Source organism: Haliotis asinina, chromosome 1, assembly GCF_037392515.1.
Source record: "Haliotis asinina isolate JCU_RB_2024 chromosome 1, JCU_Hal_asi_v2, whole genome shotgun sequence".
NCBI lineage: Eukaryota > Metazoa > Mollusca > Gastropoda > Lepetellida > Haliotidae > Haliotis > Haliotis asinina.
In genome coordinates, this window is record NC_090280.1 from 27,115,182 (window position 1) to 27,130,532 (window position 15,351).

Sequence of the window (15,351 nt, forward strand, 5' to 3'; positions counted from 1 at the left end):
TTATCACCCAAAGCCATTAAGAAACCCCCCCAAGCCTCGCTACTAATTAAGGAATCAGACTCCTTAGTGCCAACTTTCCATTCCTCCCACCCGACCATCTCCGCTGTTACAAATGCAACAAGCAGGGCCACCATATCCGTACGTGTCCAAATCAGCCACAGTATAGACAATGATGCCAGATGAATGCTGTGCCAGAGAAACAGCAGAAACCTCCTACTCCTCCACTGTCCCAAACTCTCAATAACATTAACATAGCACAGTAGCAGTTACCATCAGTAACATCCCATTTAAGGCACTGGTAGATACGGGTGCAAGCACAAACTGTATTGGTCATTCCCATTTCAACAACCTTGGGGTCTGATAAATTTTCTCTTACACCCAGCTAGTCCAGATGGCAGAAAGCTTAATGTGCCTGGGTCAGCTGACTTAGCTGCGTGGCCTTGACTTCCTCAAAAAACATTCAGCTTCAGTAGACTATTCCAATAACAAACTCTGTCTTTACCACAATTTAACCGAAACCCCTTTGCTTAGTCCTCCAACAGAACATATCTTAGTCAGATGCCCCTCGCATGTTTGTATCCCTCCATGATCGGAGCTGTGTTTGCAATTAGACATCCCAATTAACACCCCGGGAACCTCCCCTGGTATGCTGTAGCCTCAGTGTACTTTGACCCAGACTCATCAGGTCATAGGCATTCATTGTGTAGTGAAGGGCGTCGACTCTCAGGTTCCAGATTACTCAACCCAACCAACTCTACAATTACTTTGCTGGCTTTGTTTGAGATCCTTGAGCCAGACCTTGGATCCACTTAGAGGACACCTTATCTGGACAGTTAGAGACTATCAACCGTGTATCTTGACTGAGAGTCAGCCCACGACTGTCTTGACTCACCAGACATTGGAACTGGACATTGACCTTTCCTCAGCTGATCTTTCTACCAAACAGAAACATACCTTGTTATCATTCATTGGTCAGCACCGTGACTGTTTCGCTAAGGACATCAGTGAGCTAGGTAGGACTCACATGTTCTCTCATTCCATAGACACTGGAAATAGCCAGCCTCTTTGTAAATGTCCATACTCAGTAAACACCAAACATAGACATGCAATGGACACACACATCAAGGACATGTTAGAAACTGACATAACTGACCCTTCCCTTTCCCCTTGGTCTGCCCCTGTCCTGTTAGTTAAAAAGAAATCGGGAGAGACGGGTGAAACGCTATCCTATCGGTAATATTGATGAATCCTTAATGTCACTAGGAAATAGTCATCCTCAGATTTTCTCATCGCTTGACATGATGGGCGGCTATCGTCAGATTCCTTTGTACCCGCACAGTCGGCAGAAAACTACCGTTATTGCCCCTGGTCACGGCCAGTTCCATTTCAAAGTCATTGCCTTTGGACTGGTCAGTGCACCAAGTTGTTTTTCATTCATCATGTCCTCCTTAACATATTTGGATGACCAGTTGATTCACTGCAAGTCATTTGATGAATACCTTCACAAAATAGAAGAAGTGTTCAACAAATTTCGAGAGGCTGGGATAAAACTTAACCCTTCAAAATGCCTATTACCGGTGACCATTTGGCTTTACAATTCCTGAGGTCAATCAAGGATGCCACGGGAAAGTTCGGTCGCTGGTCTCTCCTACTGAGTCTGTATGATTTTGACATTCGGTATGTGCCTGGCCCTAAACATGGCAATGCGGATGGTATGAGCAGACGGTCATATGCGACTGCAGTCCCCTATGATGATGAGAGTCATCTAGGAATACGTACCATTACTACACCTAAGACTGACCTAATGACTGATACGCCAACAGACCAGCACCAAACCCCATTTGAATACTGCAAAGTAGTTGTCATCTCGGGGACACAACTAGCTGAATTACAACAGCTAGACGAAGCACTTGCAGATATCATCCGTTATCTCACTGATAATGTACTCCCGGGTGATGACAAAGCAGTCCACCGTGTGCTACTACAAACCCCGGATTATGTCATGGTCGAGGGTTTGCTTACATACATCATGATATAATGAAAGCTTATCATGATAGCTTTCTGTCATCGCACCTTGGCGTCAACAGATGTTATGCATCCAGTTGGCTTAAGCACTTTTGGCCTGGTATGTACAGCTTTGTTAAGATGTGGATTGGGTCATGTACTGATAGTCATGGGGCAAAGCAGTATCTCCACTACCGAAGGGCACTACCACTACCCTTTGTTGATGTTTTTGACCGACGGTCAATTGCCCTTATTGGCAAACTCATTGTCACATACTAGAGTAAAAACCAAACCCCAGATTTAAAAGTTAATGCCATTTATTAACTAAATCTATCTTATTTACAATAAACCATTTAGGTTCGCCTTCACACCTGCATTCTCACCTCATCAAAATACCCTCGTACACTTTCCCTGCACCCTCACGCATGCCCATCATACTTCACTCTTCAAATATACACACATACAGTCATACCATCACTCCCATCAACTCACAATATCACAACACTACAAATATCTTTAAAGAAATACAGCACAAATCATATACTTATATTATTCACACTAAAGATGGAATCGACAATAACCATTCATTGAAAGCACAAATCAGTCTATTATGGTTCACTGTTCCCATCACAATCGATGTTGTTGTTCTGTCACCATATGTAGGGGTTCAAACAGTTTATGATATCGGTGGTATATTAGGGGTCCTTCCCCTGCGTGTTACTCTTCACACACTTGGTTGGCATGTCACTTTGATCCCTAATGATCAAACGGTGCAGCCTTACTGGCGGGGCACGGCACGCTCCCCAGACACCCAGGTCAGTTCAGCTATACACAGGCGGCATATCGATCTCTCACGATCGGCGAGACAGCCTTACGGGGTGTAACACCTACCCCGGACACTGAATACAAAAAGCACACTATGTACATGGTATCTTTACACATACACAACATATGGGTTTTACACATACAAAATGTGTTTACACGGCTGTTTTACAGTACTTAATATACCACACTATCACTGTACTTTACACATAACTGTTGTCTGAACATCATTATTACCCCATCATACTAGCTTAGGAACATTCTAAATGCTTTCATTATAAATCACAATTCTTTCACATTCCAACCTTCAGCAATAATATGGCACATATTACATATTATAAGGTGAAAGCTAAACTTCAATACATATACAAACAATTCAATCACAAGATAACACAAAATCATAATACTCACACCAGCTGAATATATAGGGAAAACAGCCAACCTCACACACATACACTTTGCAACTGGTTGCCAACTCACAATCTTCAAATCAAACCTTATATACCCCCCAAGCTACATGATTGACCCCAAGCCTACTACCCAGCCACATACAATAGTCTTTCCTACTGCACACCTCAGATCCGAACAATAGCTCACTGCCCTCGCTCACAAGTCCTCACTCCACACTTATCACCCTTCACATTTAAACACTCAACCTATACTGTATACATTATAATAATTGTGATCTTGACAATACCTCCCCCCTTAGATAACTGTTTAGGAAACAGTTATAACACTCACAAGATCACATGAACTATGTACAGTTGCCTGCCTCTACATCACAGAGTGTACATTTGTGAACATAATTCATAAGGCATAAATCGCTTATGGTGGACATCGACTCAGCATGTCAGCACCAACATTCTCAGAACCTTTCACCGCACGTATCAGGAATCGGTATGGTTGCAAAGCTAAGGCCCACCTCATGACTCGCCCGTTCGTCAGCTTAGCTTTACTCATCCATACAAGAGGCTGATGATCAGTTTCTAAAACAAACTCCCTCCCATACAAATATCTCGTCAACTTTTGTACTGCCCACACTATTGCTAAACACTCTTTCTCAATAGTGGAGTAAGCTTTCTCTCTCTTCAGTAGCTTTCTACTCACAAACATTATGGGAAATTTCTCATTCTCATGCTCCTGCAACAATATTCCACCTATCCCTACATCAGAAGCATCTGTGCGTACTAAGAATGGTTTGTGCAAATCTGGAAGCCGTAAAATTGGAAAAGTTGACAAATACTTCTTCAGTGACTGAAAAGCATTCTCTTGAGATTCGGTCCATTCAACTTTGTTTGACTTACCTTTTTTTGTCAAATCAGTGAGTGGTGCTGCAATTGCTGCAAAGTTAGGAATGAACTTCCTATAATAACCAGTAAGTCCTATCAGGGCTCTTACCTGTTTCTTCGTCTCTGGTCGGGCCAGATTCAGAATCTTGTCTAAATTGTGTGGCTTTGGAGCTAACTGACCTTCCCCAACAGTGTGACCTAGGAATTCCAAATGTGTATACCCTATCTTTACCTTGGAAGGGCGCGCTGTCAAATGATGCTGCCTGAGATGATCAAACACCATTCTGAGACTATGTTTGTGATTCTCCCAGTCCTCTGTTCCTTCTATGATGTCATCAATATAATTATCAACATTGGGAATATCTTTCAGGACTTTTCTCATCAACCGCGAAAAAACTGCTGGAGCATTCACAACCCCAAATGGCATAACCTTCCATTGATACAGCCCATCAGGGGTGATAAAAGCAGTGTACTTTTTGCTCCCTTCCTCCATGGGAATTTGCCAATAAGCTTTACTAATATCAATTTTGGTCAGATATTTGCACTTACTCAACTTGCTGAATACAGCCTCAGCCAATGGAATAGGTTCCGGATCAAATACTGATATCTGATTTAACCTTCTGAAATCTGTACAGAAACGGTAACTCTCGTCAGACTTTTTGATTAATACTACTGGAGCAGCATAAGGAGATTCTGATGGTTCTATCACATCCATACTTAACATGGATTCTACTTCTCTAGCAACCACCTCCCGCATATGATGGGGCAAAGGGTAGGGCTTGGACCTGATTGGTTCAGTAGAAGTTAACTTGATTTTGTATTCTATAGAGTCTGTCCTACCAGGTAAATCTGTGAGCACATCTTGATATTCAGCAACTAGCTCTCTCACATCTTGTTTCTGCTCTGGTGTCAAATCCGGAGAAATGTCCACGTCCAAATATGTTTCTTTAGCAGTAAGAGGAATTGTCATGACATCCAACTGTTCTGAACCTGAGCTAACCTCGTCCATTGGTTCTTGAACATCAACTAACCCTGCTCCTACGTACTGTAAGCTGGCAATACTTACATCACACATCATTGTATTCACAGCAATTTCCCTGTCAACGTACTTCTTTAATAAATTTGCATGGTAAGTTTTCAACTTATCCCCGACTCTCACTCGATAATTGCCAATACCAAACCGTTCCTCAATGATGTATGGGCCTTTCCACTGTAGCAATAATTTGTTCTGATTGGTTGGTAACAATACCAATACCTTGTCACCTGGAACCATCTTTCTATCTTTTGACCTGGCATTGTAATATTTCTGATACCTTCCAGAAGCTTTCTTAAGTTCTTGATGCGCTAAACGCATGGTATCTTCAATCCTGTTTTGGAGATCTACTACATATTCATAAGTAGTCCTGACCTCATTATTTGCAATGTCTTTAGTCCACAATTCACGTAAAATTTGTACTGGACCTCTAATTTTCCTGCCATACAATAGGTCAAAAGGAGCAAATCCTAAACTCTCTTGAGGTACCTCTCTATAAGCAAACAGAAGTGCAGGTATATACCTATCCCAATCTTGAGGACGTTCAGCACTTAGCCTTTTCAACATGGTTTTCAAAGTGCCATTGAATCGCTCAACTAGGCCATTACACATGGGGTGATATGGTGTAGTGGTCAACTGTTTCAATGATAACAAGCGGCTAACTTCTTTCATCACCGCAGAGGTAAATTGGGAACCCATGTCTGTCAATATTTCCTTAGGGACGCCAACTCTACAAAATATCTCCAACAATGCTTCTGCCACATACTCGGTCTCAATCCTAGGCAATGCTACAGCTTCAGGATATCTAGTTGCATAATCTACAACTGTTAAAATATATCTATTGCCTCTATCTGTAACTGGGTATATTGGGCCAATCAGATCCACTGCTACTCTCTCAAAAGGAGTCTCAATCAATGGCATTGTACCTAACGGGATTTTGCTGACCTTCCCCTTGGGTGTAGTACGCTGACAAATATCACAGGATATGCAGTAACGTCTAACATCCCCCTGTACACCAGGCCAGTAAAACTGTGAGGTCACTCTATCCAAAGTCTTCTTGCTACCCATATGACCACCCATCAGTGCCTCATGAGATACTCTCAGAACATCCTTTCTCAAACTTGTAGGTACAACTGCTTGTACAACTGGTTTACCGTTATTGACTTTAGCAGAAACATGCCTTCTGTACAACAAGCCATGATCAATGAAGTAACCAGATGTACCTTGAGTAGTGTTTCTGACCTTGTTCTCTTCCGCCAATTTCCACATTTTCTTCAAACTCTCATCCTGTTTCTGCATTTCCATAAACTCATTTCTACTCAAAGAAATACCTACTGACTCCATAGTTTTCATCGGGATTTTACCTTCTTCTCTCACTCTTTTCTGACCTCTAGTTTCTACTGCTAAAACTGGTTCTGTGAGTTCTGGGAAGGGATTATCAGGGGCTCTAACTCCAGGAATATTACCCAAGATCAAATCACACAAAGGAGTCTCAAGACACGCTGCTTTAACAGTACCTCTGTAAAAGGGAGTGTCAATGGTAATCCAGGCTACTGGGATTACAACTGCTCTACTATCTGCCATGACACACGTCTGGGTATCTGAGGTAAAATGCTGTTTATCCACCAAAGCTTTCCTCACAATAACTCCACTACAACCAGTATCTCGTAACACTTGCACGGTGTGATCAAACACTTTACCTTGACAAATGGGCATTGTTCCACACATCCCACACATTGTGCCTGAAGTTACCTTTCCCACATTATTATCTGAGATCATATTCTCCTCCACACGTGCACCCCCGTGATCGTCATTTATGTAACCATCCTGTACCATCCCGACAGAGTCCTCTTGGCAAATACTAGCAACCTTCATACCTTTTGCGTGAGGTTTAGAACATCGAGACGCCATGTGACCTACCTCACCACAAGCATAACATTTCCTTTGATTTATAGGGACAAATTTATTAGATTCTCTTTTGTCATCTGTGTTCTTAACTTTTCTACTGTCCTCATAACCTTTCTCCTTACTTCTATCTGGGTGAACATATTTGTTACTCTTGCTATACAAAGGATTCTGAAACTTGCTACATCCTGTGCCACGTGCTTCAACAAACTGTTCAGCAAGTTTAGCCATTTCCATGGCTGTCTTAGGCTTTCTTTCCCTCAGAAATATGCTCAAATCTCTCCCTGTACTATTAAGAATCTGTTCCCTCAGTAGGAGATCCTTTACTCCCTCAAAAGTCTTCTCTGTGCTACTTAACTCTATCCACCTGGTGAAATAATTCTCGATTCTTACCACAAACTGAGAAAATGTCTCACCTGTTTCTATCTTACCTGTCCTGAAACGTTGATGGAATCCATCCTCAGTCATATCATATCTCTTCAACAGAGCTGCCTTCACTTCCTCATATTTCTCAGCATCATTTTGATCTAACCGGGAGTAAACTTCTAACGCCTTACCATTCAGAAGTGTACTCAGATAAGCTGCCCACTGAGACTCTGGCCACGCCTGCGTCCTAGCTATACGCTCAAATCTGTGAAAATAGGCATCAATGTTATCTTTCTGATCTTCAAAAGGAGGCATTTTAGGCATTTTAGGCTTACCTGAGAGAGAAAGAGTACCATTTTCTGGAACCTCACTCATACTATTTTCTTTCTTTATTTTCTCCAATTCTACTCTTTCCTTCATTTCTATTTGAGCTTTTTCTTTCTCTAACTCCACCTGTAATCTTACTTTCTCTTTCTCTGCTTCTATTCTGGCCTTCTCTACCTCCATTCTCTCCCTTTCTTTCTCTCTCTCCAACTTAGCCTTCTCCAACTCCTGTTCAAACTTTTTAGCTTCCCGTGCATTCGCTCTCTCCTCTCTTTCTCTTTCTGCCTGCTCTTTCGCCAGCTGAATGTCAATCTGTTCTTTCACAAACAACTGTAAGTCCTTTCCCGTATAACCTAAACTTTCACCAAAATCAGCAATTTTCTGTAAGTCCATGGTAACAAACAAACCCACAGTCCCAAGTAATAACAAAACTGTCACTAAAATCTGACTTCCCATGTACCCATCATTTACGTTTCCTGGCAAAAAAAAAAAAAAATTACACTACTTCACAATTCACTGCCAAGTTAACGCAGGGGCTCGAACACCTTAGAGCCAACCGAGAGCCAACACATGGTTGAAAGCCGAGAAAGGCTGGATATATCTCAAGTCCACAGCATTATCACTTATGGTCCAAACAATTTTTACTCACGATGTGACGGAAGATTTTACATCCCACCGCTGCCACCAAAATGTCACATACTAGAGTAAAAACCAAACCCCAGATTTAAAAGTTAATGCCATTTATTAACTAAATCTATCTTATTTACAATAAACCATTTAGGTTCGCCTTCACACCTGCATTCTCACCTCATCAAAATACCCTCGTACACTTTCCCTGCACCCTCACGCATGCCCATCATACTTCACTCTTCAAATATACACACATACAGTCATACCATCACTCCCATCAACTCACAATATCACAACACTACAAATATCTTTAAAGAAATACAGCACAAATCATATACTTATATTATTCACACTAAAGATGGAATCGACAATAACCATTCATTGAAAGCACAAATCAGTCTATTATGGTTCACTGTTCCCATCACAATCGATGTTGTTGTTCTGTCACCATATGTAGGGGTTCAAACAGTTTATGATATCGGTGGTATATTAGGGGTCCTTCCCCTGCGTGTTACTCTTCACACACTTGGTTGGCATGTCACTTTGATCCCTAATGATCAAACGGTGCAGCCTTACTGGCGGGGCACGGCACGCTCCCCAGACACCCAGGTCAGTTCAGCTATACACAGGCGGCATATCGATCTCTCACGATCGGCGAGACAGCCTTACGGGGTGTAACACCTACCCCGGACACTGAATACAAAAAGCACACTATGTACATGGTATCTTTACACATACACAACATATGGGTTTTACACATACAAAATGTGTTTACACGGCTGTTTTACAGTACTTAATATACCACACTATCACTGTACTTTACACATAACTGTTGTCTGAACATCATTATTACCCCATCATACTAGCTTAGGAACATTCTAAATGCTTTCATTATAAATCACAATTCTTTCACATTCCAACCTTCAGCAATAATATGGCACATATTACATATTATAAGGTGAAAGCTAAACTTCAATACATATACAAACAATTCAATCACAAGATAACACAAAATCATAATACTCACACCAGCTGAATATATAGGGAAAACAGCCAACCTCACACACATACACTTTGCAACTGGTTGCCAACTCACAATCTTCAAATCAAACCTTATATACCCCCCAAGCTACATGATTGACCCCAAGCCTACTACCCAGCCACATACAATAGTCTTTCCTACTGCACACCTCAGATCCGAACAATAGCTCACTGCCCTCGCTCACAAGTCCTCACTCCACACTTATCACCCTTCACATTTAAACACTCAACCTATACTGTATACATTATAATAATTGTGATCTTGACACTCATCACTGTGGAAGGATTTGAATATGTCAGTACGTCCTAGTATGTGTTGACTCAGCATCCCGCTGGTGCAAGGCATTCCCGCTCAAATCAAAGGGTAGCAAGGCAGTTGCATCTGTTCTATTTGACAACATCATTTGCAGATAATCATGTCTTCGGGCGATCTTCACGGACGGGGGAACGGAGATGACATCACAACTGATGACGGAACTATGTCATATACTTGACGTGAAACACCTCAAAACATCACCATTTCCTGCTCAGTGTAACGCTGCAGTTGAACGCATGAATTCTGTGATCTCACAGTCAATGACAGCATATTGTGAGGATGCTAAGGGGGCATGGTCCTACATTCTCCCAAGCATAATGAGTCCCGCCATTACTTCTACTGGGTATTACCCTTATTTAATGCTGTTCGGACGAGAACCACGCATGTCAATAGACAACATCCTCCAAGCAATGCCCGACGAACTTCCTCATCAGACTCCGACGGGCATGAGGGAACTACTAGACAATCTGGAAATGGCTCGAAACATTGCCAAACAGAATGCCCAGACTGCCCAAGATTCCTACAAAAGCGAGGTATGACAATAAGGTCAAAGCTCCCACCTTCACTGTGGGTCAGAAAGTATGAAAGGAAACCTTCAAGCCCATCTCAGTCGCAAATTACAACGCATCGTGTATATTAAAAGGCCAGCTGACTCGAGGGAGCTAGTGAAGTGATTATGAAAAGACGTCTTGAAGATACTTGTATATACAATTTGTGGAAAATGTGTGTACCAGCAAAGCCGAAAGATGAGTGAATGTCTCATGGTCCATTAAGACTTTATTTCTTTATAAGCGGGTTACCAAGCGACCTTTACCTTTACACAGGATGATGACCGGCATACGTCTCTGTGCCTGGATGCTGCTGGTCATTTTGACCTGTCCAATCCATGGCCAGGATGCGGATACATGATTTTCCTGGTCAGTGTCGTTCATTCAGTTTTAATGGTTAAAGTGAACCACTTAAGCATAAAATCTCACTGTACTATTCACTTACGAAGCCGCCGAGCGGCGACCGGATGTAGGGCGGTCTAGGGGCATGGTCCTCAACTCAAAATCATTTATTCTTAAAAAAAGAACACTCATTGTGAAAGGCTCACTCAAAGCCTGATACTTTAAGAAGAGTACAAACAAATGGTCAACAGGAGGCCATTAAATTCCTCCAATGTATCACATATCAAACCAAACGTAAAGCTTCTAGTAGAATATTTGACACCTTTGGAGTCACTTATAAATATACTTCCACTTGTAACATGTCACATTAACAGTATGAATAAAGGTATGTGTATCACTTTTAGAGCACATTTTGTTGTTATTGAGATCAAAGGGGGCTAACTCTTCACGACCCAATTTTTTTATTGGATAATCTGAACCATATGGCGATATTCGTATCGCGAGATACAGTACAGATATATACCGGTTTACCAGTAATATTGCACAGCCCTATTATTCATATGGAGTTTGTGAACACAGAGGTGCTATCGTGTCCGGCGGACGTAATATAATAATGACCTTTGAAAACGCAACTGCGCCATATTGGCTGACTGTGGATGTGTGTAAGTAAGTCTCAGTCTCAGTAAGTAGAGTAAAATTGTATACAGTTTACAGGTCAGTCCTGTATAAATAGCGTTATGTTTTCAGCAGGAATTTCTCCGACAAAAAAACTGCTATCAGAGTAGCTTTGCATACCTTTCACAAATCTGTAATTTTACAATAGCTGATGCCTATTGCAGCTACTGATGCACGTTGGACTACGATGGCGCCAGAATCAGGCTAGTAAGGTTTAATCATCACATGTCATGTAAGTATGGAATAACGTTTAATCTATATAGTATACCAGCTGCCGTATCATGTGAGCTTTCCTGACATTTTCTGTTGTCTCTCGTTGTTGTATTATATGCTAGGCACATAAAGAAACTATGCATACAAGAATTTAACATCTAAATTTATCACACCTTTGTAGGCACTTAAGGATTTAAACTCAGAGATTATTGACATCTAGTCAACATGCATGCACATGCCACATTCCGTGACGTCAGTGTTTTCCTCCTCGAGACGTGCAATACGTTGTTGCACGTGCATTCCTGGAAAGAGAAACAGATCAAATGAATGCCACACAATACAGTCACTTTGGAAAGCTCAACCCCTGTCCTTGCGACCATTCAAAAATTAAATGGCTTTTGAAACGCATAGCATGCCAATGCTAACGTCTGCACAACGTCATGAGGCCATTCGAGTGATCCGTGGGGGAATGTCCTTGACCTTGCAACAGAACTTGAGAGAATCTGGCGTGACATCCCACAAGCCTTCCTTGTACGTTCTAGAGGTTCTATGCGTCGTCGATGCAGTGCTGTTCTCAATTCATATGGTGGACATACCCGTTACTGAGCTTGTGACATGGTTGTTTGACCCCTGTCCTGTTTGTGGACTCGTGACGTCATTGTGACTGACTTTTCAATTGAAATTCTCCCTACTTGTTATGGTCTCATGATCTCTCCATAACGTTTGTATGTACCTTTGACACTGTTAACGGTCTTATCAACTGGGATAATATTTTGACAATGCACAGTTTCTTTTTTAGCCTAGTATATAAACGTCCTCTCCTAAACCATATGGTCTTTAAAGGGGAAACTGCACATGCATGTTAAAAATGTTTACAACGTAACGCCATTTTGAATACCATTAGTATGTGAGTGAGTTACAAATTTAAGTCAAATTGGCAATGTTTCAGCCATATTGTGACAACATCAAGTAATAGATTTATAATAACTGAAAGTAAATTATAAAGGAAGAACGCTAAGAGATAAAACCAGCATCTCTCTCTAAATTTGGATTTCAAATTAGGACAATACAGTATACAAAAAGAATATATCTAATTTCATATTCACACACAAAGCTCATTAGGTGAGGTATAACGGCAACACTGAGGTCACATTAGACCCTCTACCGCTAGGGAGAGGGCTCCAACCGATTTATCTTATGGTCATGGCTAACTCCTGGGTTTTTTTACGTGTGCAATAAATCGTATTTATTTACCCTTTTTGTGTTTCCCAAAACAGTATTTTCCAATTCAATCGGACTGCATTTGAAACATACTGCTGAAACTTGTTTACATCTCGATTATTACAAACGTTTGTTGGGTGTTAAAAAGTACTTGATGTGTTGTGATTTACGCTCCAGGTTTTTTATCGTTTGCAATAAACATGTAAACCGTATTTACATTTTTGGTGTTTGTCAAAACAGTATTTTCCAATCCAGTAGGACTGCATTTGAAACATATTGCTGAAACTTGTTTACAGTCGGTTACATCTCCATTATTGCAAACGTTTGTTGGGTGTTAAAAAAGTACTTGAGGTGCTATGGTTTATGCTGAAGGTTTATTATCATCAAATGTTGGAATAAGTTGTTAGTTACGGATAACAGCAGTTTGTGTGGTTGTTATGAATATTTTTATGATAATGACGTAAGGTGTAATGTGCAGGATTAGGCATATCTAAGTTAAAATAAATACATAAGTTACATGTATTTTGACATGTATCGAGTTGGAGACATTTGGTATGCTCAGGAACTTCCCTCTAATTTCTAATTTCCCTTTTTAATGAAAGATCATGTAAATTTTGTATTGCAGATATTGAGGAATTTTACTTCATCTTCAAATGTTCTGAATATAATGAAATAAGACATAAAAATATCAAACAATATTATTGGAAATATCTTTATGTTTAGAAACTAGTACAATTATACTATCCAAAATAATACTCAATTATGTAACTCTTTTCTTGTTAATGCTCTTAAATAAGAAATAAGTAAGTAATATGTAATTAAACATTCCAAGTGATTTATATTATGACACTGTACATTCTATTGACCACCATACCATCCTGACACATGTTTGCATAATACATACCAAACTCCGACGAAATGTCATTTCGATTAAAAATATAAAATTAAATTGAATTGAACTGATTGGTGTTGTCCACTTGATTTGTAATTTGTTTGGAATGTTAGGGGATGGCAAAGAGGAGTTTTAGAAAGTTTAAACGACATAAACCAGGTTTTCTTATTATCCCTATTATAAATATGTGTTGCCCCCATGCTCATGTAGCATAGAATGAAATGTATACTTTTTCATTTTTAGTCTAACTAAGTTTCTTATTTGCAGACTGGAAGCTGCTTGGACTACTGTGGATGCTTTCATCATGGTCAAGTATGCTGAGACTAGTAGTGATAGTACTTATAGTAGATGTGCTAAGTATATATTTGGTTTAAACATACTTTTAGTTAATGAATGATGAATAAAGTTTGATAAACAAGTATACCTATGCTTGTGTGAATACCTCATGGTATTCGCCCTACAGTTCGCTGCACCGCAATTTAGTGCACTTTAACGCTGAATTAGTTTAATTAAAGAGCTCTCTCACCCCCCACCCCTTCCCCCCGCACACAGAGAGAGAGAGAGAGGGAGAGAGACACACACACAGAGAGAGAGAGAGAGAGAGAGACAGAGACAGAGAGACAGAGAAAGAGTAGCAGACACAGGTTACCAAGTATGCAGAAAATAGACAGTCTGGAAACAATTCACATTCGGGTTAAATATTGTAAACCACAGTGAGTGAGCAGCGAGTGTAACAACTTTTGGGGGAAGGTGGAATGATGCATAGTCCATGGAATGAATGGGAGTGGGGCTGGCGGATGCACATTCAAACGATGTTATACATTTAAATTCACTTGGGACTGTATGTATGAAATGAGGCATTATGCATTCAGTGACTATTAGGGGCATTGGATGGTACGTCACACATTGGCAAGCAGTTAGACTTATAAAAGTGAACTATGGATAAAACAACCAGTCGATAAATAATTCAACACAGTGAATTGTAAATGTGTAACAGATGTTACTTTTGCAATTCAAAGAAGACACGACCATCATGCTGATAAGGCGAAATCGTCGTTTTTTCCTGGGACCATAGACCAAAAATGGATAGTCATAGATGTACGGGTATTTCTAAGAGACTTCGCTAAAAGATCAAAGGCGCCAAGAGTATTTTAACAGACGATAAAGATCAATTGTTTGCATTATGTCACACAGTATTAACGTCGGTACGAACATTCTCATCTGCCTCCTCCTTTAGTTATCAAACATTCCCTTGGTAACCGACTTCACGATGCATGGCAGTTCTCATCGCCTCGTACAGCCTCCTACAGTAAACCGTTTCTTGATTCGCAGTTGCTTCACTCGGCTAACATTAGTGGTTGAAACATTACGTTTAAGGTTTTCGACGGATATAATGTCTCGGTTCGACACACAATTTAAAAGCACCAAGGCAACGTTCGCGATGTTTCCAGTCCCACAATAAGCTTTCCAGTCCCACAATGAGCCTGTACAATGTGGCGTGACTAGTCGGTGTAGGATGCACCTAACTAAACTTATATTGGAAGCAGTCTTTGCAATACTTCAATTTGCCAGTTGGCCATCAGGGCTTGCTGCCACCTGCAGGCTTTAAAAAATAGCCCTGAATGAACTCTGCAGGCCCACTTTGTTAAAGTCAAACCATTAAATACGAAATAGACTACACTGTGCACAGTTCCACGCTGTTTCTATAGGCACCCATGAACAGCCACCTC

General features: G+C 40.7%; 1 protein-coding gene across 1 annotated transcript; it reads right to left on the reverse strand.

The window, feature by feature from the left end:
- Window positions 1-3,651: 3,651 nt before the first annotated feature.
- LOC137269800 (uncharacterized) lies at window positions 3,652-8,614 on the reverse strand. The gene has a single exon (XM_067803671.1). The coding sequence runs from the start codon at window positions 8,197-8,199 to the stop codon at window positions 3,652-3,654; it is 4,548 nt and encodes a 1,515-aa protein (XP_067659772.1). The 5' UTR covers window positions 8,200-8,614.
- Window positions 8,615-15,351: the final 6,737 nt, after the last annotated feature.